The sequence below is a fragment of the Paramormyrops kingsleyae genome, chromosome 18, assembly GCF_048594095.1.
Source record: "Paramormyrops kingsleyae isolate MSU_618 chromosome 18, PKINGS_0.4, whole genome shotgun sequence".
NCBI lineage: Eukaryota > Metazoa > Chordata > Actinopteri > Osteoglossiformes > Mormyridae > Paramormyrops > Paramormyrops kingsleyae.
Window position 1 is genome coordinate 5,414,425 of NC_132814.1, and position 21,076 is coordinate 5,435,500.

Genomic DNA, 21,076 nt, shown 5'->3' on the forward strand with positions numbered 1-21,076 from the left:
AAGTAAGTTTTTGTTAGGTAAAGCTATGGATTTCGTGAATACTATAATCGAACCCAGAATACAAGTGCATATTTTTAATTATACCCCAAAACCAAATGAGACCAAGAAAGGGTTACTGCGGAATTTCAGCATTTTTAAAGATGAGAACATAGCCGCATTGCTGCACGCCATTAACTCAGGGGTACATCACCCTTTTAAAATGAAGTGAGACAAGCGAACGAGGCCCTTGTGGCATGGAAGTAAGTGTAGGTGCCTGGGGCGAGAGGATGATTTCTCAGAAATATATAGAAGTGCATTGTGCTACTCCTATGTGTTGTTATGTTTTTAGATTAAATTAAAAAAAGTTAATGCTTTTCGCCATGTAAACCCTGGTGTAAACTACAAAGCAGCTGCAGAGAGAACTTGAGATGAGTCACGAGTATGATACACACCTATAACAGTGTACTGGATGTAATTTGTAACATAAAAACCCTTCGGCGATCAATTTTCTGTTCTTTTCATGATTTTTATGTAGGTTATTATACATATTCTCTTCATGGTTGTCCGTTGCGCTCTTTGCGTCACCGTGGAAACCGTCGAATTGATTTGCGCTCCCACTTCACGCTCTGCGAAATAATGGTAATAATAGCAGAGAAAATAATCGTCGCTCTTTAAAGATTCCAGTTGGGCAAAAACCCCAGAATACGAAAATAAAACGGGTCCTGCGAAAAGTAAGCACAGCTTTTTTTTCGTGAGAAACAGCAGGGTAGTTTTGGTGTCCACTGAAGTAAGACAAAAAGGTCGATGATCCATAAAATAAGATCTACATTTTACTGAATGCGATGCGAGGGAATGATGTATAGTGTGCCATGTAAGTATATGCTGGTATTTTATTGCCAGCTAATCAAAGTAGGTTTAGGAATAAGCCGTTTCACAGTACGGTGCCCACGTATGTATACCGTATTCCGCAAACGACAGTTTCCCGAGCAAGTAAACGTTTCCTGATGGGTTTCCGAGCTCTGGCATTACCAAATCGTGATCAAAAGTGTTCCAAATTTGCTAATATCTTACAAAATATATGGTCTCGTATCCTTACAATATTCATTTTTTTATGCATTTATCTTATGTACGTCTATGTTCTATAAGCAGCCATACTCAAATAAAAACAAATACACGAAAAGCCACTAAGCTACACACAATTTTGGACCTCACACGATGCGTACCCTGGCTAATTTAGCTAATATCCCGCAGGTCATTTCGTCAGATCTTACTATACGTCACAAGAAAACCTTTCTCGTTTCAGAAAACCAAAATACGCGTTATATAGAGTTTACTGGATTTATAAAAATCTGAATATGACAAAGAATAGAAAATGTGTGCAATTTTTTAGTAGTAGTAAATTGAAAGCAGAAGACCAAAAGTATACCCTCCTTTTTGTCCAGTACCTTAGAAAGGCTCTTTGCTTAAGATCAGAATCACGGTGGGAACGAGATCAAACAAAGACAGATATCAAGAAGAAGGCATTGTGATTATTTTCTAGTATATAGCTAACAGTACAAAGCAAATGGCAGTGGGGTGCATACGCTGCTGTTTATCTAAAGATTTGTAAACTTTACGCCCAACAGGGATGGAAACTTGATGGTAGACACCATACATTGCACATTAGCAAGAAAAAAACACACGGACAAAGATTATGAAATGAAAAGGTTTATATCATGCAAGTAATATCACAACCAGACAGCCTTGGCAATGAGAACAACAGTTTCATTAGCTGAATCACGCATTTTGAACGGAGAAACTAATTTCGAAGACATTATTTCCCACTATATTTGGTTTCTGGCACTTCCCAAACATACCCAAGCACACACACCTAAACACACCTCCGACTTTCTACTTATTTCTCAGAAGTGCCTAGCTAACCCTATTTTGTTTTTAACAAGGTACTTAGTGTAATCAGGGCCAGCTGGAGTTTAATAATGTTTCTGTAGGCACATCAATTGCTATGGTAACCCGACCTGGCCCTGAGACACTGTTCTACCTCTGGCCCAACATATAGCGTTTTTATGTTGTGCAGTGCTGCATTTAAGTAGGTGCATGAAGCGCAAAGTTTTCTTTATTACAGTTTACTGCACTGACGTTGCTTTGGACAAAATCATAAACCAACATAAATGTAAATGATACGAAACTGCTGAACTTGCAGGGAAGAGTGACTATCTGGATCTGGCAGAAAGAAAGGAGAAGCTTTCTATATGTGAATTAGGTTGTTTCATGACTTGTGCCAAGAGCTCAGTGATAACAATGGATCCAATGATGTTTCGGTCAACAACAGACCGCATGTACGACAGTGGTTCCATTATACTATAGATTATAATGGAGCTGAAAGCCATCGTGACGTCGTAGGGCAACGGATTACTCAGGGGTTTGTGGTGATGCTGGCGTAAACAAACCTACTGCACTGCCAGTCATATAAAAGAATAGCACATACAGGTATGTACAGTACATAATACTTCCATCCATCCATCCATCCATTTTCTGCAACCGCTTGTCCTATTCAGGGTCGCGGGGGGTCTGGAGCCTATACCACGCAAGGCAGGGAAAACCCAGGATGGGACGCCAACCCATCACAGAGTACATAGTACTTCATAATGATAATAAACAACTATGTTACTGGTTTATGTATGTACTATACTAATGTATACTATGTATTTACTGTACTATTTATCGTTATTTTGCAGGATACTTTCTAATTATAAATAAAGTTTACCGTAAAGCAGTATGCCATGTTACGCATAGTGTTTAAGTACACTCTGCTCCCTGTCATTAAGCGATACATGTCTTCAGTACCGGTCCTAGCCCATGTGGCGCCCCAGGCAAGTTTGACCGCCAACGCCCCCCCGCTTGAGTGGAAGTGAAATTGGCTGCCAAGCCCTTAGAATGTAGCACCTTATGTCACCTATAAGATTGACCAGCCCTGCATGTCTTGTATAATCAGATGCTGTTCTGTTCCCTCCTGTGTTGTGGGTATTAGGGGAAAGTGTTTTTGTGTTTCGCCCTTCCTCAGCTCAGTGCCTCATTCAGTAACATTATTCAGTATTTCAGCAGTAATACAAATCTCACTGCGACTGTAAACAAAAGCATCTGCCAGGCAAATGTGCACAAACTTACCTCTCTCTCATCATTGTGATCCTCCACATTATCTGTATCTGATCCATCAGCTCGCATGACACTGGAAAGATCTTGTGAAAAGTAGTTGTGGAAAAAAAGTTTGTTACCTGCTTGATTGAAGCAAATAACAATCTGTGAGCTGGTTCTCAGATAAGCAGAATTAATGCTATTCAAATATGTAGTTTGACATGTAGGCGAATCGAAGTCAAATATCTCAAAAACCTTGAATGACAAAAAATTTAGTTTGAAGTACAAACATTTCTTGGCATACAGTCTAAGTTCCCTTCATTGGTAAATTTCACCTGGGTTGCAGGTATTGATCTGTGCTTTGAGGTGCGTCTTAAACTATAAGTGTAACCATGCATTATATCACCCGAAGAGCCATAAACAAGCACAGAAACTGAGCACAAAAGGTTTGTGCGCGTCATAAATCAGAGGACTCACACCTGCAGGAAAGACTCAGGGTGAAAAATGTCACAGTGCTCTTCAGTGAGCTGCAGCATATCATAGATGTTACCGTGCATCTAATACTTGAGCAAGTCAAGTTCTGTCACAACACAAAAACTGTTTGTGCAAATTGCAGTGTTTAATTCCCTTTTGGTTCTTTTTTTATTTCTTACTTTTTCTGGAGTGTTCCATATCTGTTGCCCATGGTAACGGAGAGATCTGTGTTCAGGGTTCCAGAGTCAATTTCTGTGCCTGTTCCCATAAACAACAGAGCAGATGTTCTAAATTCATACACATAAAAGGAATTTGTTACCCGGTGGCTGCTCTGTTCCAAAGGCCTTTCTGGTGTCAACAGAGTATTTCACATTATCTGTTTTGAAATCAATGAAGTGAAAAAATTAGAAATGTGAAATTACCTAAAATTGACACTCAATAAACACAAATAAAGTAGAAATGTAAAGGAGTATATGCCAACCAGAATGTAAATGAATGCTGACTGGCTAAGCACAAGAACCCAAGGGTGCTGTTGCTTTTGACTTGATTGTCAGTGTGTTTTACAGTAAATGTATCAACCTGCAAAAATGAATTTAAAAATGACTGATTTGGATAAATTATGACAGAAGATACACCCTTTTCAAAGCTAAGAGAGGCTTTCTCCCCTACACCTTATAATCCAGTTCTTTCCTTTTACCAATCACCATGGTGATGAAAGAAGATGGAAGATTCGTACAGTTGTCCAACATCCCTCACTGTAACTGCCTGAAAACACTTGATGACCTGACCCTCATCCTCTGCCTTATCGTTGACAGATACATGGTATCCACGTCTGTTCTGAGAACAAATTGTCTTATGCTCACGGAACTAATTGCTTATGTTCTTCTTTTAATCATTTTTCAGGTTTATCATTTATCTTTATCTGAGACATACTTTGTATATTTTACTTATGGGGAGTGTTTTACATGTTCTTTCATTACAGTCATGAGTTTCACTCAATGAAAATTGACAAAGGAAGCATCTTCTTTTTTGCTACACTCAAGCATTAATAAAACCAATATATATTCTTTTTTATCCCAGATTATTATACAGCTAACTGTACATTGTACACTCTGGAACCCCTTATCAAGGGTTTACCTATTTATACACGGTATGTTTGGGTACTATACCCAAGGTAAGATCCACAACCTTAAGATCTGACCTTTTGAAATTATTTTTCCACATGGTATACTGTACAGTAAGAGACACTCTTAGGTTTTCCTGTATATCTGTATATATGAGTGCTATGGCCAGCAACAGATTATCTCTGTGATTGAGACACGTAGGTTTCTGTCTCTATATAAACATAATGATCTCCAGGAAAGACAGTAAGGGCTACGTGTAACCAGGTAGATCCTTTACTGAAGCCTGGCTTGCATCCATGAGTGTTGGTCAGGTCTTGGCTTTCAGAGCCTTTCAAAACCAACCACTGAGAGACATACTATTTACACTGTACAGGCCGCTTCTCCAGCACCCCAGTGTTTTATTCTCAAACAGTAGTGTGGCCAGTGAAGACCTCAGAGAGCTGTCAGGTGGCCCTGAGGCAGGATCGGTCCTGTAGGATGGGGGTTCAGGGGTGAAAGATTGGGCTATGAGGGCAGTGATGAGTCAGCATGTTTATCTGAACGTATGCTAGAGATAGCCAGGGGGGAGTGGAAAAAAGGACACCTCCCGGTGGCCAGCAGAACCCACTGTCTGTGCGTGTGTGACCCTGTCAGATAACGCTAGTGTCTGCCTGATTACATGTACAATAAGATGACTTCAAAGTCATAATATCACTGCTGTCGTATTTATGTTTGAGTACTCTGTGTGGGAGGGGGCAGTCATGGGGAGTGTTTTTCAGCTTCTATATAAGGTTGGAAAATATTCTGAAGGCAGAATCTCAGAGCCAGAAGGGTACAGAACTTCCATCTGCTCAGCTTTGAAAGGTAAATTGCACTCTCTGTGTTTCATTACCCACGGTTACTTTCTGTCCTGAAATTCCTTATTTTGTTCCATGTTTCAGTTATTGGCCTTAAGCTATGCTGTGATCTCGACATGCACAATAATCAGCTGATTAAAGATAACAATGATGGACCTACATGAAGAAGAAGAGCTACTGGGGAACAGGCAGCATATCTGATGGTTCCTGTTTGCTTCTTCCCCTCAATCATCTCCAGCAAGCACTTGGCCTAGCAGTACTTTGATTTTTTTTGTTTAAACCATTTTTAACTGCCTTATAAATCAGTCCATTTATGGGGATTTTTGCTGTGCTATATAAAGACAGACTAAATTAAAAATCAAACATATAATACATCTTTCCTGCTCCTATTGCTGTTTCCCTAAATCCCACCTCTTCCCAGAATGCAGTGTGTCTACATCTTACCGTGCCTCAGCCTGTGTGTGCGGGGACTTTACATCAGTATGCTGGACAGCCAGGTAGATTTTGGCCTGCAGATCTACTCCAGACTGGTGCCTGGTTCCTCTTCTAACCCCCTGAGGCAGAACCTGGTTTTTTCACCCTATGGAGTGTCCTCTGTTTTGGGAATATTACAGCTAGGTTCTTCTGGTGAGACGTTGACAACACTGACCTCTAGGCTGGGCTACTCTCTGCAAGGTGAGGACACCTAAGGAGCCCTGTACCCTCTTAGAAGAGGCTGTGTTGACAATGTTCTGTAAAGATCTCAAAGCTTGCATTCACAGGATATGCTGGAAAATTAAGGCTCAGTGTATGGATTGGTGTCCTATGTGTTGCCTCATGTATGAGATGTGTTTTCCAAGGTCCAAGTAACGGACTAGATAACCATTTATTAAAAATGTACGGATGAAAGAATTATTACAAAGTTTCATGCAAAGTTACAACAGTTTTGCGTGTATTGTTATGAAGTGAAATAGGTGTCATTGCTTATTCCTGTCCTTGCTACAACTACTATATAAAAAAGTTAGTTATAATGAGTCATAAATTTGGTTGATTGTTATTTAGCACTGTCTTTTATCACCTGAAATTTCCCAGACTTTTTTTTTCTCAAACGCAGCTGTTTAATGATTTTCACTGTTAGGATAATGTCATTATTGTTCTGATTGTGAGCTTTAATGCAGTTGACAATGCTGCCTACGGTAACCACATGCTGTTGCAGATGGGCCGGATATGCAGTAGTGTAAATCCCACAGGCAAATCTGCAGACTGAGCAGCATATAGACCTGCAGATAAATGTGTCTTGGTCACTCATTTAAAAAGAAACAGGCCTCATTGAAAAAAAAATCACTTCAAACAGCCCAGTGTAAAGATTTTCAATTTTTTCTCACTTTATTTCTATGTCACTCCTCACTTCTTCCATCTCTTCCCTTCACAACAACCATCAGATCCTATGTCCCTCCAAAAACAACATCTCCTGAATGTTGAGCTGTCCGGTGAACAGGTGGTTCAGATGGCCAGCATAATGCTGGTAGAACAAGACATGGTTCTGCAGAAGGGCTTCCTTTGGGCCCTTGATAAGGGTTTCCAGAGTAGCCCCCTGCCACTGGACTTTTCTAGGCCAGACGAGGCTCTCTCATTTGTCAACAGCTGGGTCTCAGAGCAAACTGAAGGTGAGAATGGACACCCCTACTTTTGCCATGCCTCAGGCAACCATGTCTATGCTGTGATATATTTTAAGTGATACAATGAAAATCCTTTGAGATGCAAGTATACTTGCACTTCATGACACAGATCGACGAGTATTTATCATGCACCTGCAGAAAAGTTCTAAACAAAAGCTAAAATACTCTGTTTTTTAGTTTGGAACAGTCTATGTGTTCCTGTAGGGCAGTGGTCGGCAACCAGTCAATCGCGATGGGCTGGTCAATCTTCCAGACCTTCATAATCGATTGTAACAATCAGACCAAAAACTACCTATACCTAGGGTATACCTAGGGTAACCAATCAGATTGTAGAGGAGGTGGGTCTAAGCAACTAGAGAAGGTAGGACCAAAACATCTGATTGGTTGGTCCTGCCTCCTCTAGCTCCTTGGACCCATCTCCTCTATGATTTGTTATCTCTCTGAACCAATCATTATTTGTTCTGCCCTCAGAACACTTTTGTGCAAGTAAAACTCCTATGAGCTGTTTGTGAGACAAACCATTCCTGTGAGAATAAGTGTCCTTTCTATTTTGTGTAAGCCACTCTCTGACAACTGATTCCTCACTTCCTGTGTTATCCTCAGGGACAATTCCTGTTTTTCTGCAGCCTGGCATCTTCACCAAGGACAGCCGCCTGGTGCTGCTGAATGCCATGAACTTCAAGGGGCCCTGGAAGTTTCCCTTTGATCCCAAGTTGACTCAGGAGCGACCTTTCCTCTGTTCCGATGGGAGTTCTGTTGTTGTGCCCATGATGAAAAATATCCGGCGCTATTATTGCGGTGAGAGGAAAATAAAGTAGGAAAGAAGTGTGTGTGTGTGTGTGGGGGGGGGGGGGGGATGAGAGGAAGATCCAGGAAGAAAAAAACAAGCAACTGAGAGAAAATGAACCCTGATTAATCAAGCATTGTTTAAGCAGCAGGTGCAATTATTTTGATTACGCAGAGTGATTTAAACACCTAATGATCTTTCCTATCAGGATTGTCATTCATCATTTGAAATCTCCTGTGACGTCTGTGCATAGCTAAAAACGAAAACTACAGGAAATACTGATAATCCAAATACTGCTTATTATCTCGATGCCATGCCAAAAGGGAAGTGTTTACTATTAACTATTCATCCATCCGTTCATCTGTACATCCATCCAGCTGTCCATCTATCCATCAGTCTGTCCATCCATCTATCTATCCATTTATCTTGCAACCATATATCCAGTACAAGACTGTAGGAAATTACTAACTAGTCAAACAGGTAACTTGGTGACCAGGGAAGCATACAATACAGACGACTTCCACAGATGGAAGTGACTTCACAAAGACTCTTCTCCCCTCAGGTTGCTTTGTTACTGCAGCTAGTGTGGAGTACAATGTGGTGGAGTTGCCCTACGCATGGAGCAATCTCAGTATGTTGCTGGTAGCTCCCGTTGTACGGCACATCCCACTCTCAGTCTTGACCAAGGAGCTTTCAGTCCACAGCCTCCAGGAGTGGAGAGCCAAGCTAGAAAAGGTCCCTCTGAAGCTAACCATGCCCAGGTGAGGAGAGACTTAGAGGGCTGTTAAACTCATAACCATAGGTAACTCTGTCCATCTGTGTCTTTTGTCTGATCAGCTGATTGTACTGTTGTCATTCTTCCATTTGAGGGTAAAATATTCTCCAACACATGCAGTCCTTGGTAATTTTACTGGCATTGCTGGGATAGGTACTGTCTTAGTGTGTTAAAGTGATGACCACCTGCTTTAGCCTTTATATGTTCACAGTGCAGTGGGCAAAATTGCGGTTGTGTGGTGACAGTATAAAATTTAGGAGTATATAGCTTTGCTGTTTTGATGTCTCTTGAGCTACATTAAGTGTAAATTAAGAAGTGCCCATAAAAACTGAAATGGCGAGTACTGATTGAGTATTGAGTATTGGTGAGTATTGATCATATAAAATTATATGCATGATTCTTTGTGTGTCACACAAAGTAAGTATGTAAGTAAACAGTACACTCATTAAATTGAGTATATGCCTGTTTCTGTGGTCTGCAGGTTCATCATAGAGTCTGAGTTGGACCTGAAGGCCAGTCTCTCCAGCGAGGGCCTGGGGAATCTCTTCTGCCAGAAGAATGCCGACTTCTCACGCATCACCAGTGAGTGTCACATGTATTGCAGTCAGGCACTGATGTTATAGCAGCTGCTAAACAGACTGGTATGAATGTAAACGTAGGTGGAATTTTCCCTAAGTGGGACTAAACCAATATATTTCACTCCCACATATCCTTGCATTACATCCTAACAACATCAGCTAGATTCATGTACAAATTATGATGATCCCACACAAAGAAAATTGTTAAGCTTGCTCTGCAGGCCACATGGATGGAAATAATTATATCTTCCACTGATATCAAATTTTCATGAAAGTCATTATCACACCTAAAGTTGTATATACCTTAATACCTTATTACCACATTACTATACTATACTGTACTATACTTATTACTATATTACTATACCAGGAATGTATTTTATTCTCATCCCCTTGTCCATCTGAAAGATATTTCCAGATATTACCTGATGAGATAATCCTCTGTCCCTTGGGCTGTTGCAAGCTGTCCATATCAGTCCCAAAAATAATATTTTCTACATTGTGGCAACGTTTTTGAAAATAGATCCTGATTTGTCTGTTGCTCCTAGCTGTGGAGAAGCTATACGTGTCCAATGTGCTGCAGAGAGTGAAGGTGGAGGTGAATGAGGAGGGAACCGAAGGTTCCTCAGCCACAGGTACCGATTACACTTGCACAGCCTTCCCATTCTCAGTTCTTACCCTGAATGTAGAATGTTAGCCCTGAAAATACAACACTTGTGGGGGGTGATGAAAGTGTGACACTTCTGGGTCAATCGATTATATGGTTCAATGAACACAGACAACGATGTGACGTAGATTTGTATTATTCAGGATGACTCAGAGCTCTAGGTAGCCAATCAGAGGGAGATATTTAAAAGCTTCTCTTAGCTATGCCTGGGTCTACTTGAGGTCTACATGCTTAATAATTATCATCTCTAAAATGATTCCCACCTTTTAGCTGCAATCCTTTTCGCCCGGATGGCTGTTGAGGAGATAACCCTGGACAGAGCTTTCCTTTTTCTCATTCAACACATGCCAACAGGTCGGTCAGCCAACATTTTCCTTCTCTGTCATCACTCCAACTATTTTGTGCATCTTCTTTATTCTCACCCTCCAGCATTAGCCATATGGACCTTATCAGACTACTGGCAGCTTAAGAAAAAACTGAAAAATGAAATCATGGAAAATGTCATAGAGTGTCTTTCAACATTTGCGGTGTGTTTGTCTCCCCCCAGGTGCTGTCCTGTTCATGGGTGAGGTCAACCGGCCTCAGTGATCTCAACCCCCCCAGATTATCACATTCAAATACAGAAAAAAATACAGTTATACTGTTGGATGATGGTAGTGACAGATCTTGGCATGGTTGGGATGGGAAATTACCCAAGGTGGCAAATCCTCCCCCACACCCGAGTCGACTTCTGGAGGAGGGGGGGGGGCGGTTGACTTCACTCTTTGAGGGTTTGACATCACTCCACTCTGTATTGGATTGTGCTTCACTTGCATTGAGCTAAAAGCCTTTACAATAGATGCAGTGGATCATCCTTGAATTGTTGAAGTTCAAAGTGCACATATGATGCAATGACAGACTCATGCCAATAAACACAGGATAATAAGACCTGGATGCAAGCAAAATGTGGGGAAGATGTGGAGGAAACGCAGGGATTGAGCTGAAGGAGACAGGTGGCAGCTCAAAACAGTTTAGCTTATTCTTTTTTCACCTGATCTTGTTATTGTATTGTGTTTTTTAATCTTTCAAAAATGTATATCCTTTTGTGAACCATAACATAAAAAAATAACATTGAAGTTGCTATTATTTATTTATTTAATTCACAATTTAATGCTTGTTGTACAATATTGGTTTGTCAAAGGTTTTATGTTTTAAAATAAATCTATTTATTTCTTCTTGGCGACATATTTGTATGTTGTATTATGCACAGGCACAAATCTTTACAATGACAAATGGCTACTGCTAAACTATAGGGCTGTGTGAACCAACGATGACCCCTGTAGTCTCAAGAATGAACTGCTTGCTATTCTTACTGCAATTATATTTGTTCTTATTGCCATAATTGCTGCCAGATTTTGGATTAGTATTTGATTATTTAACAAGCCCAATCACACTAAATTCCCTCGTGCAATCACTGCTATTGTATCTGAAAGACACTTCACCTTTATTGCTATGATGACACAATATTATCTTATTCTAAGCATACAGATTTTTTTCCTGCAGGTTTTAGCGCTCACAAATCCTTAAGTAATACTACATCACACGCGATACATAAAATTTACCTTTTCTTACCAGGACCAGATTTTTCTGATATTACGTATTTCTGTATGAACGGCGGAATTGTTGATGTGTTTATGGATATATTTATTGTTTGAATTCCTCAACTGATGATGCTTGACAACGCTGTCTAAATTCCACGACGGGTTGCCCTGACAACCACGTAATCTTTATCCTTACAATACGTAGACGAAGCTGGGTTTCCTTGGTAACACCGAACGGAAAGCATGGGACCCTCCGCCACGAGACGCAATGCGCATGTGCGGAAGGTGTACAACGCTTCCCCTCGTTCCTTTCGTTTCGCGGTAGGTGTTTAGAACCCTTTACCTGTACGCAATGTACATTTGAAATGATAACCGTGTCGCTTTCCAAAAGAGATAAATACACTTAAAATTTTAGTAGACTCTAAGGAAAGGTCTACTGGATAAAAAGGGGAATAGAAATCTGGGGGAAAAGCAGAGAAACGTACAAGATGGTAAGTCTGCTTATCGCACCTAGCAAGAGTGTATGTGAGCGTTATAACGAGCCGGTGACTGTTCAGATACGGGTGGTTGTTAGGCACCGGTATGGACAGAGAGTTGTGAGTTCACATTAATGCACAATTAACTATTTTTGTGCGCCTTTTACCCAACAGTGATTGTAAGACTAATATCGAAAACAGCTAGCCTGGTAGCTAGTTAGCCAGCTAATGCTGAGTTGTCACGCCCCGGTAGGTATAGTGACGGAAGGAATATCAAATTCTGGCAAGGCTCCTGAACTGCAATAAAGATACGTCTGGGCTTGCTCAGATGTCACATCGTAGACTGAGCCGTCCTCTCCGAAATTCCGGAGTATCCGACAACAGTTCTTTAGCTAACATTGTGTTACCTTTGTTCAGTGCTTTGTAGCTGAATCCCGTATTCTTTACAGACTTCGGCTATTTGAAGATAGTTGCACCAACCTTGTCAGTCTGCTCTTAAATCATTAATATATTGATACACATATACCTTGTTTACTGAATTTTAGGAAAATAAACGAGTATTTCCATAGCTAAAGTCTTAATTTATGGGCACTGTGTGTGTGTGTATATATATATATATATATATATAACACACTAATAGAGAAATATTCGTGTTCCATATAATGTGACCCGCGGGAGCTGACGTGTATGTCGCTGCGCTAATAAATGACGTAATTTACACGCGTGAACCGGAAAGCACAGCTCGTGCGCACCCGCACCATGGCAACTGGCGCACGCCACTTCACGTCGGCCCGTGTACATTCAGGAACTCTGCTTCCCTGGCCGAAATGTAATGGTGTGCTAAGTGCTGCGTCTGAGCATGGGTCGGACTCTCACTATCAGGGGTCAACACTATGACAAATTATGACAGACATTGTGATCAAAATGCAATTTTTACCTCAGACATGGTATTTAAAAACATATCCTGCTAAGCTTTTTTCTACGTGGACACTGATGGGTTTTGCCACAGACGTTTGTCCAAGTACAGACATACTGATATTCCCTTCTCCCAATACTGTGTTTACTCCTTCTTTACTCCTCCTTTTAACCTTTTTGCCAGATCCGTGAAACTTGTCCCAGTCAAAAAGTGTTCTTGAACACAGATTCACAATCAGAGTAGTGTCCAGCAGTGTCTTTTACAGAGGGACACCCCCGAAAAACTGCAAAGCATTGTCATTATGTCATTTTATCTCCTGATGTCAGGCTAAATGGTCAGCGAAGAGCCGAGTGTGTGGTAAGCAACCCGTGCCATTCCATAGCAATAGGAGCGGCCTGCTCATCTGCGCAGTCGGAGTCTAGTGCCAGCCTGCTGCTGTGCTTATGTATGTAAGCTAGTCACACAGTTCAGGCAGTGTGTCGTGTGTGTCAAGTTGTTTGCAGTCCTAGGCTTGTAAAATTATAAAAGGAAATAAAATATAACCGCCATTAACTTTCTTAGCAGAATTATCAGTGGAATAAATATACATAGGAGTGTAATGGATGAAATACGCGATCAATTTTTCAATGCAAAATGTTTAAAAATCACAGAAGCCAGTGAACCTGCTGCTGTTACATGAGAGCCTCAAGCATATATCCAAGCTGTGAACATTAGGTGTGTGACACTGTACGCTCTGTTAGTCATTGCAGATAAACATTTACCGTTATCAGATCTGCAAATTTATGATAATTCAGCTTATTTTTATAAGAAGCTGCTCACTTTTCCCCCACCTGGGCCCTATGTTGTCCACTGTGCACACTTGGGATTAATGGTGAGAAACAGCACAGGTCTTTTGAATTCAGCTTGTAATAGCAAATATGAAGATTTCAGCCCAGCATGAAGGGCATCTATTTGGACTAACCAGTGCTGTCTTTCAGTTGCTCTTCCTTTGTGCCTTTACTGTAGCTGTTTATTGTGTATGCTGACCTGTTTTTTTCTTTGCCCCCTACGCCCGCTTAAGGTGGCCGCATACTTTAGGCAACATCCCACCAGAATGATAATGAATACTTAAAGTGACGCTGCCACCTCATCTGTACTGTGTCACCCCACAACCCTAGAGAACGCAGAATGTTTTTGCTGCAGCTAAGCTACATAAAGAGCACAAAAAAATGTATTACGGCGAATGCATTAGGCATTTTAATAATGGAGATGACGGCTCTTATTGGATGGAAGTCACTTTCTTTATTAACAATCACGATGGCTTTAATATTACAGCGGCACAGACAGGGAAGCCCGCAATTTACACGACGCACATGGTTACGTGGTAACAGTGCACACATTCCACGGCAAACATTACAGGGTTATGATATTATTTACAGCATAAAAACATGTTCATTTATTATTTATCGATTCGCACAGTACAGTCTAAAGCATATCGGTAACTGCATTATTAGTGTTCCTGACCAACCCACGGCATCACATTATGTCAGTCAGTCGTGGACAGTGAGTGGGATCGGAAGCAATGAAAAAGTTTGGGGATCCTGCATAGGCAGTATGTTGAAACTGTGATCACCATGGTGATTTAGCGAAAACATGTCGCTAAAACTGTCGATTCCATCAATTTCATTTGAAGTGTACGGACACCTTAAGAATCCTGCTTTTTAGGAATTACGCCAAGCCTGAACTGACTCCTTGCGTTAAAAAAAAAACTTTTCTTAGTACTGGAAAGGCAGCTAGTGAGAAAACACAGTATTCTATTTAAAACCAAAGCATGCATTCGTTTGCTTTAATGGCCCTTGAGTTGAGTGATTAAAAGTGTGGGTGGCTCAAACCAAAAGCAGGGCTGACTGAGCTGGATGCTGCGTAGATGGCGGCCGTACACAGTGCACATGAACACTGGAAGGCAGAAGGCAGCCAATGGGAAGACAGTGGAGCGAGACCCTGGGGAGGGCTGCCATTTCTATGAGCCGCTTAAATAATTCATTGGACAAGCCTTCCTAGTTAACACTGCTTTTGATTTGCTCATTATCTTTCTTCCCCTAAAGCTGTAATGGTGACTATTGTTATACAATAGGGTTAAATCCCCCCTCCTCTCCCCAGATCTCTACTAGATACATGCTTGGAGATCAAAGCTTCAAGGCTTAGCTACAAGGTAGATGTGTACCTGGTAGGACATAGTGCAGTGAGATTTTGATTTCAATCACGGCTGTAATGGGAGTGTCTCTGATGCATTGCTTGAAGGCACACTTGCTGCAAGTAAGTATTAATATTCATCTCCATACAAGATATGATCATGGCTATACCCTAATGGGTAAATGGTACAATTTATTCAGTCCCTGCACCCCTATGTTCTCTGGAACCTGGGAATAAAAAGCCAGTCACCATGTTATGGACGGTCTCACTGCTGTCAGAATAATATGAAGGAAACAATGTTTCATTGGGATCTCCTATCTGCTGCAGCGTGTGTCAGTGTGTGAAGTGACCTCTGTATCTCACACGTGTGTTTCCATAAAAAAGGTGGTAAAAACCACAAACTAAGGAGCCCTCGGATGAAACTGTATGTAGTGCTTGCGAGCTCATTAACCTGGTCAAAAGCCCTGCCTTATATCATTTTCACTTGCTGAGCAGTATTGACTTTCCGTTCTGTGTTGCATGGCTAAGTGGACCCTTGGCGTGGCATTGGCTTTTTGTGAAGCAGCCTGCAGTGGGCCGGTGATGCAGACCCTGTTTCCCGCCGCGATCCCTAACACTCCCCCGGTCCTTGCAGATGCGCTTCATGCTTCTGTTCAGCCGGCAAGGCAAGCTGCGTCTGCAGAAGTGGTACACGGCCGCCGCCGAGCGTGACAGGAAGAAGATGGTGCGCGAGCTCATGCAGGTGGTGCTGGCGCGAAAGCCGAAGATGTGCAGTTTCCTGGAGTGGAGGGACCTCAAGATTGTCTATAAGAGGTAGGAGCATTTATGCAGTGGAGTGTAAATTTCAGTGCACATTTACAACATGGAATACCGCGCACGTTAAGCTTTGGTATGTTTTGCGTTTGCTCGTTGTGTTTGCCTCGTTTGTTTGTTGCTTTGGACAAAAGTGTCTGCTAAATGGAAGTAAATGTAATGTCAGTGTAATATATTTGTACAGATCATAATGAGAATAATGTCCATGACTGTGTGGGTGAGGTTACAGAACATAGCTGAGGGGAATATCTAACTGCAGTGACACAGCTGAAAATTATGCGGGTACAAATTATCTGCCGATTACTATCTGTAAGGCAGTTCTTTGGTTGTGTGTGTGTGGGCACACATGAATTGCGCATTTCTTTGTCTGTGGGTGTTTATGTGTGTATGCGTGTGTTTCAGATTGTGTCGGCCGAGGACTTTGGAATTATTAGCCGCATTAAACAATCCATGGAAATGGAACATTATTGCGAGATTGGAAACGGAGTCATGCATGCGTGGGTCCTGTATGTGTGTTAACTCCCCCCCATCCCCCCCCCCCCCCCCCCTTAGGTATGCCAGCCTATATTTCTGCTGTGCTGTGGAGGAGCAGGACAATGAGCTGGTTACCCTGGAAGTCATCCACCGCTTTGTGGAGCTGCTGGATAAGTACTTTGGCAGCGTGAGTCACCCTCTGCCTTCCCATCCTCCTCCTCACGCTCTCTCTGCTCTCTCGTCCTCTCGTCCTTTCTTTCAGAACCAGGAGTCAGCCCGTGTCATGCCCCCTCTCCTCTACCTTTAACCCCAACAAAATTAGTTTCACGTCCTTCTCTCCAAGCTAATTTAACTGTGACCTGTAATGTTCTCTTATGCAAATTTGACTGGGAAATTGAGCCAATTGGGCAGAAACCATAACCGTCGATTGTTTAAATTCTGGATTCAAGCACAAGAGTCCTAAAGAAAGCAGACTGCTCAGTCGTCCAGTTGGTGCAGACTGATTTCTTTTGGGCTTACTTAAGTCTGACCTGAAGTTTTCTATAATGAGCGCATGTCTTACTTTGTATGAGCATAAACAAGGCAGTGAAACACAGCATGACAGATGGCTGCACTTCAGTTTTACAGCTGAGTAAAATAAAAATAAAAACACGTTTGAATTTGAGGGGCGGCCTGGTGTTGCAGTGGTTAGCACTGTTGCCTGGGGCGGCCTGGTGTTGCAGTGGTTAGCACTGTTGCCTGGGGCGGCCTGGTGCTGCAGTGGTTAGCACTGTTGCCTGGGGCGGCCTGGTGCTGCAGTGGTTAGCACTGTTGCCTGGGGCGGCCTGGTGCTGCAGTGGTTAGCACTGTTGCCTGGGGCGGCCTGGTGTTGCAGTGGTTAGCACTGTTGCCTGGGGCGGCCTGGTGTTGCAGTGGTTAGCACTGTTGCCTGGGGAGGCCTGGTGTTGCAGTGGTTAGCACTGTTGCCTGGGGCGGCCTGGTGTTGCAGTGGATAGCACTGTTGCCTGGAGCGGCCTGGTGTTGCAGTGGTTAGCACTGTTGCCTGGGGCGGCCTGGTGTTAGAACATAAGAACATAAGAACATAAGAACTATACAAACGAGAGGAGGCCATTCGGCCCATCGAGCTCGCTTGGGGAGAACTTAACTAATAGCTCAGAGTTGTTAAAATCTTATCTAGCTCTGATTTAAAGGAACCCAAGGATTCAGCTTGCACTACGTTATCAGGAAGACTATTCCATACTCTGACTACACGCTGTGTAAAGAAGTGCTTCCTTAAATCCAGTTTGAAATGTTCTCCCGCTAATTTCCACCTATGGCCACGAGTTCTTGTATTGGAACTAATGCTGAAGTAACTATTCGGTTGAACAGCATCCAAACCTGTTAGAATCTTATAGACCTGGATCATGTCCCCCCTCAGTCTCCTTTGCTTGAGGCTGAACAGATTTAGCTCAAATAACCTTTCCTCGTATGACATTCCTCTAAGACCAGGAATCATTCTTGTGGCCCTACGCTGCACCTTTTCTAAGGCCGCTATGTCCTTTTTAAGATATGGTGACCAAACCTGTACACAATATTCTAGGTGAGGTCTCACCAAGGAATTGTATAATCTTAGCATTACCTCCCTTGACTTAAACTCCACACACCTGGAGATGTACCCCAACATCCTATTGGCCTTTTTTATTGCTTCCCCACACTGGCGAGAATGAGACATGGAAGCATCAACATACACACCAAGGTCTTTCTCATAATCAGCTACCTTTATTTCAGTAGGTCCCATACAATACCTGTACTTTATATTTCTGCTCCCTACATGGAGTACCTTACATTTGTCTATGTTAAATTTCATCTGCCAGGTGTCAGCCCAGTCACTAATTAAATTAAGATCCCGCTGTAGCTGCTGAGCCGCTAGTTCAGTATCTGCTACACCACCCACCTTGGTGTCATCTGCAAATTTCACCAGTTTACTGTATATATTGGTGTCTATATCATTTATGTAAATTAGGAACAAAAGTGGTCCTAAAATTGAACCCTGCGGTACCCCACTATGAACGCAGGCCCACTGTGACATCGAGCCTCTTATAACTACTCGCTGCTTCCTATCCGTTAACCAGTTATCAATCCAAGTCGCTACAGTTCCTAAAATACCTGTCGCTTTGAGTTTAAGTGAGAGCCTCTTGTGGGGAACAACATCAAAAGCCTTTTGGAAATCTAAATAGATGACATCATAGGCCTTCTTATCATCAACTTCCTGAGTAGCTTAGTGGTTAGCACTGTTGCCTGGGGCGGCCTGGTGTTGCAGTGGTTAGCACTGTTGCCTGGGGCGGCCTGGTGTTGCAGTGGTTAGCACTGTTGCCTGGGGCGGCCTGGTGTTGCAGTGGTTAGCACTGTTGCCTGGGGAGGCCTGGTGTTGCAGTGGTTAGCACTGTTGCCTGGGGCGGCCTGGTGTTGCAGTGGATAGCACTGTTGCCTGGAGCGGCCTGGTGTTGCAGTGGTTAGCACTGTTGCCTGGGGCGGCCTGGTGTTGCAGTGGTTAGCACTGTTGCCTGGGGCGGCCTGGTGTTGCAGTGGTTAGCACTGTTGCCTGGGGCGGCCTGGTGTTGCAGTGGTTAGCACTGTTGCCTGGGGCGGCCTGGTGTTGCAGTGGTTAGCACTGTTGCCTGGCATTGTTATCTTTGCCAGAGTTCCATGTGTGTGGAGTTTTGCATGTTCTCCCCGTGTCACTGTGGGGTTTCCTCTGGGTACTCTGATTTCTCCCCACAGTCCAAAAACGGGCTGAGGTTAATTGGAGTTGCCAAATTGCCCGACAGTGTGTGAGTGTGCCCTGCGATGGGTTGATGCCCCATCCTAGGTTGTTCCCTGCTTTCCATCCGTAGCTTCTGGGAAGGGCTCCAGACCCCCCGTGACCCTCAATAGGACAAGCAGTTACAGAAGATAGATTCTTTCCTTCTCGCCTCCACTAATCATTTTGGGGCTGCTCCTCCTACAGGTGTGCGAGTTGGATATCATCTTCAACTTTGAGAAGGCGTACTTCATTTTGGATGAGTTTCTCATGGGGGGTGAGATTCAAGACACCTCCAAGAAGAGCGTGTTGAAGGCCATTGAGCAGGCCGACCTGCTACAGGAGGTAGCCAGCCTTGGATGTTTGATTAGTTTGTTGTTTGATTGTATACTTATCCAATGGTGTGATTGTGGCTGTGGCATCATTCTGGTAACGATGCTGGAGATATAATGTTTTTCTTTTTTTTTTTTTTTTGTTTTGATATCCTCCACGCTGCTGTCAATCACAGGAGGATGAGTCCCCAAGGAGTGTGCTGGAGGAGATGGGTCTGGCCTAACCTTCGTCTTGGGATGGGGGAGGGGGGGCTGAGGGGCTTGGATCAGAGGAAGTGGGTGTCCTGGCATTGTGGGGTGAGCCGATCGAAAACACAGAGGGTGGTGTGACTTACGGCCTGCAACAGAGAAGCTGCCATTGAACTTTGCAAAAAAAAAAAAGGGGGGGGGGGGGTAAATTTTCACAATTATGGCTTTGTTTTATTTTTGTGGAAATAATGTGAAATTGTTTCTGTTGTTTTGTTTTTTGTGGAATTGATTTGTGGGTTGGGCTGCTGTGTTGTGTGTAAAAAAAATAATAATAATAATTACAGAGGGAACGCATTTAGAATAAGATCTTGCTCTCGGGTCCTCCTGCCTTTTCTTTGCATGTCCGAATCAAGACACATTTGTGACCCTGTGAAAAACCCTGAAATGAAATCCCTCGGAAGCGTTTGGTGGTGTTACCCCATATGGGGCCGCTTCAGACATTTCTGTGGACTTCTTCCAAAACAAAACAATTTGACAGTGGTTTTGAACATTTATTCAAAGTCGGAAGTCGGTTCCCTTTGGGGTGACAGTGGTTGTTGGGGGAGAGGGGGCAGTCGGAAGAGACATACAGGAGTAATCTATTACCTTTAGAAGATTGGGGGGAGCTCATTAAAATCCCCTTCCCAGATGTTTTCTAATCCTGCATTATCCAAAGAGCTTTCGGTCTTTTTGCTTGTAATCTAATACTGCGGTGTTAGTGATGCAAAAGACCGAATACTTTAAACCCACTGCACCGTTTTTAAATGCCTTGGTGTGGTAATGTGTCGAAAGGCTGAAACGGGCTGGCAGATGCAGCCAATCAGATACAGCGTCTCACAGCCAGTTTTCTTTTTATCTTTTGTGAACCTAACATGAGAGATTTCCTGGGAAAGGGACAGGTTGGGAACGCATTTCGATTTACTGTGTGACAACGCACAAAAGCAAAGGAGCCATGTGCAAATAAAGTTTTTTTTTTTTTTTTTAAATAAATGGTCGAAAAAAATTAACACATACTATGTATTAGCATTTGTGGTGCTTTGAAGAGATGGACTTCGTTGTGCTGGTGAGGTGTGGTAAGCCACTGCTCGTGTGTGTGGGTGGAAACAGCCCATTTTGTCACTCCACTCTGAGTCAGTATCATTATCTGCCTGTTTCTTCAGTTGGGGGGGAGGGGGGGTGAGTTTATCTCTGTTTGTGTGTCAGTGTTTCGGCCTGGGTAATGGAAAGTGTGTGTATAATCTTATGTTTGTGCGTAAACCAATCATTTAATGCTCGTTCCTCTGGGGAAATGTATGT

At 42.8% G+C, this 21,076-nt stretch overlaps 2 protein-coding genes across 2 annotated transcripts; both read left to right on the plus strand.

The window, feature by feature from the left end:
- The first annotated feature begins 5,919 nt into the window (after window positions 1–5,919).
- On the plus strand, window positions 5,920–11,102 carry LOC111852922 (plasminogen activator inhibitor 1-like). Its single transcript, XM_023829304.2, has 8 exons — window positions 5,920–6,220; window positions 6,967–7,191; window positions 7,807–8,001; window positions 8,553–8,751; window positions 9,247–9,347; window positions 9,892–9,978; window positions 10,281–10,364; window positions 10,558–11,102. Exons 1-8 carry the CDS (start codon window positions 5,968–5,970, stop codon window positions 10,596–10,598), a joined length of 1,185 nt encoding a protein of 394 aa, XP_023685072.1. The 5' UTR covers window positions 5,920–5,967; the 3' UTR covers window positions 10,599–11,102.
- A 750-nt stretch (window positions 11,103–11,852) lies between these two features.
- ap1s1 (adaptor related protein complex 1 subunit sigma 1) lies at window positions 11,853–20,793 on the plus strand. The gene is made up of 5 exons (XM_023829305.2): window positions 11,853–12,081; window positions 15,789–15,967; window positions 16,520–16,628; window positions 19,428–19,565; window positions 19,729–20,793. Exons 1-5 carry the CDS (start codon window positions 12,079–12,081, stop codon window positions 19,774–19,776), a joined length of 477 nt encoding a protein of 158 aa, XP_023685073.1. The 5' UTR covers window positions 11,853–12,078; the 3' UTR covers window positions 19,777–20,793.
- Window positions 20,794–21,076: the final 283 nt, after the last annotated feature.

Excerpts from the sequence above, each read along its gene's own strand:
- LOC111852922 (XM_023829304.2), top strand. The coding sequence starts at position 5,968 with ATGCAGTGTGTCTACATCTTACCGTGCCTCAGCCTGTGTGTGCGGGGA. Across the intron at positions 6,221-6,966 it reads GCTGGGCTACTCTCTGCAAG|ATCCTATGTCCCTCCAAAAA; the intron begins GTGAGGACACCT and ends AACAACCATCAG. Across the intron at positions 10,365-10,557 it reads CATTCAACACATGCCAACAG|GTGCTGTCCTGTTCATGGGT; the intron begins GTCGGTCAGCCA and ends GTCTCCCCCCAG.
- ap1s1 (XM_023829305.2), top strand. Across the intron at positions 15,968-16,519 it reads CTCAAGATTGTCTATAAGAG|GTATGCCAGCCTATATTTCT; the intron begins GTAGGAGCATTT and ends CCCCCCCCTTAG. Across the intron at positions 16,629-19,427 it reads TGGATAAGTACTTTGGCAGC|GTGTGCGAGTTGGATATCAT; the intron begins GTGAGTCACCCT and ends CTCCTCCTACAG.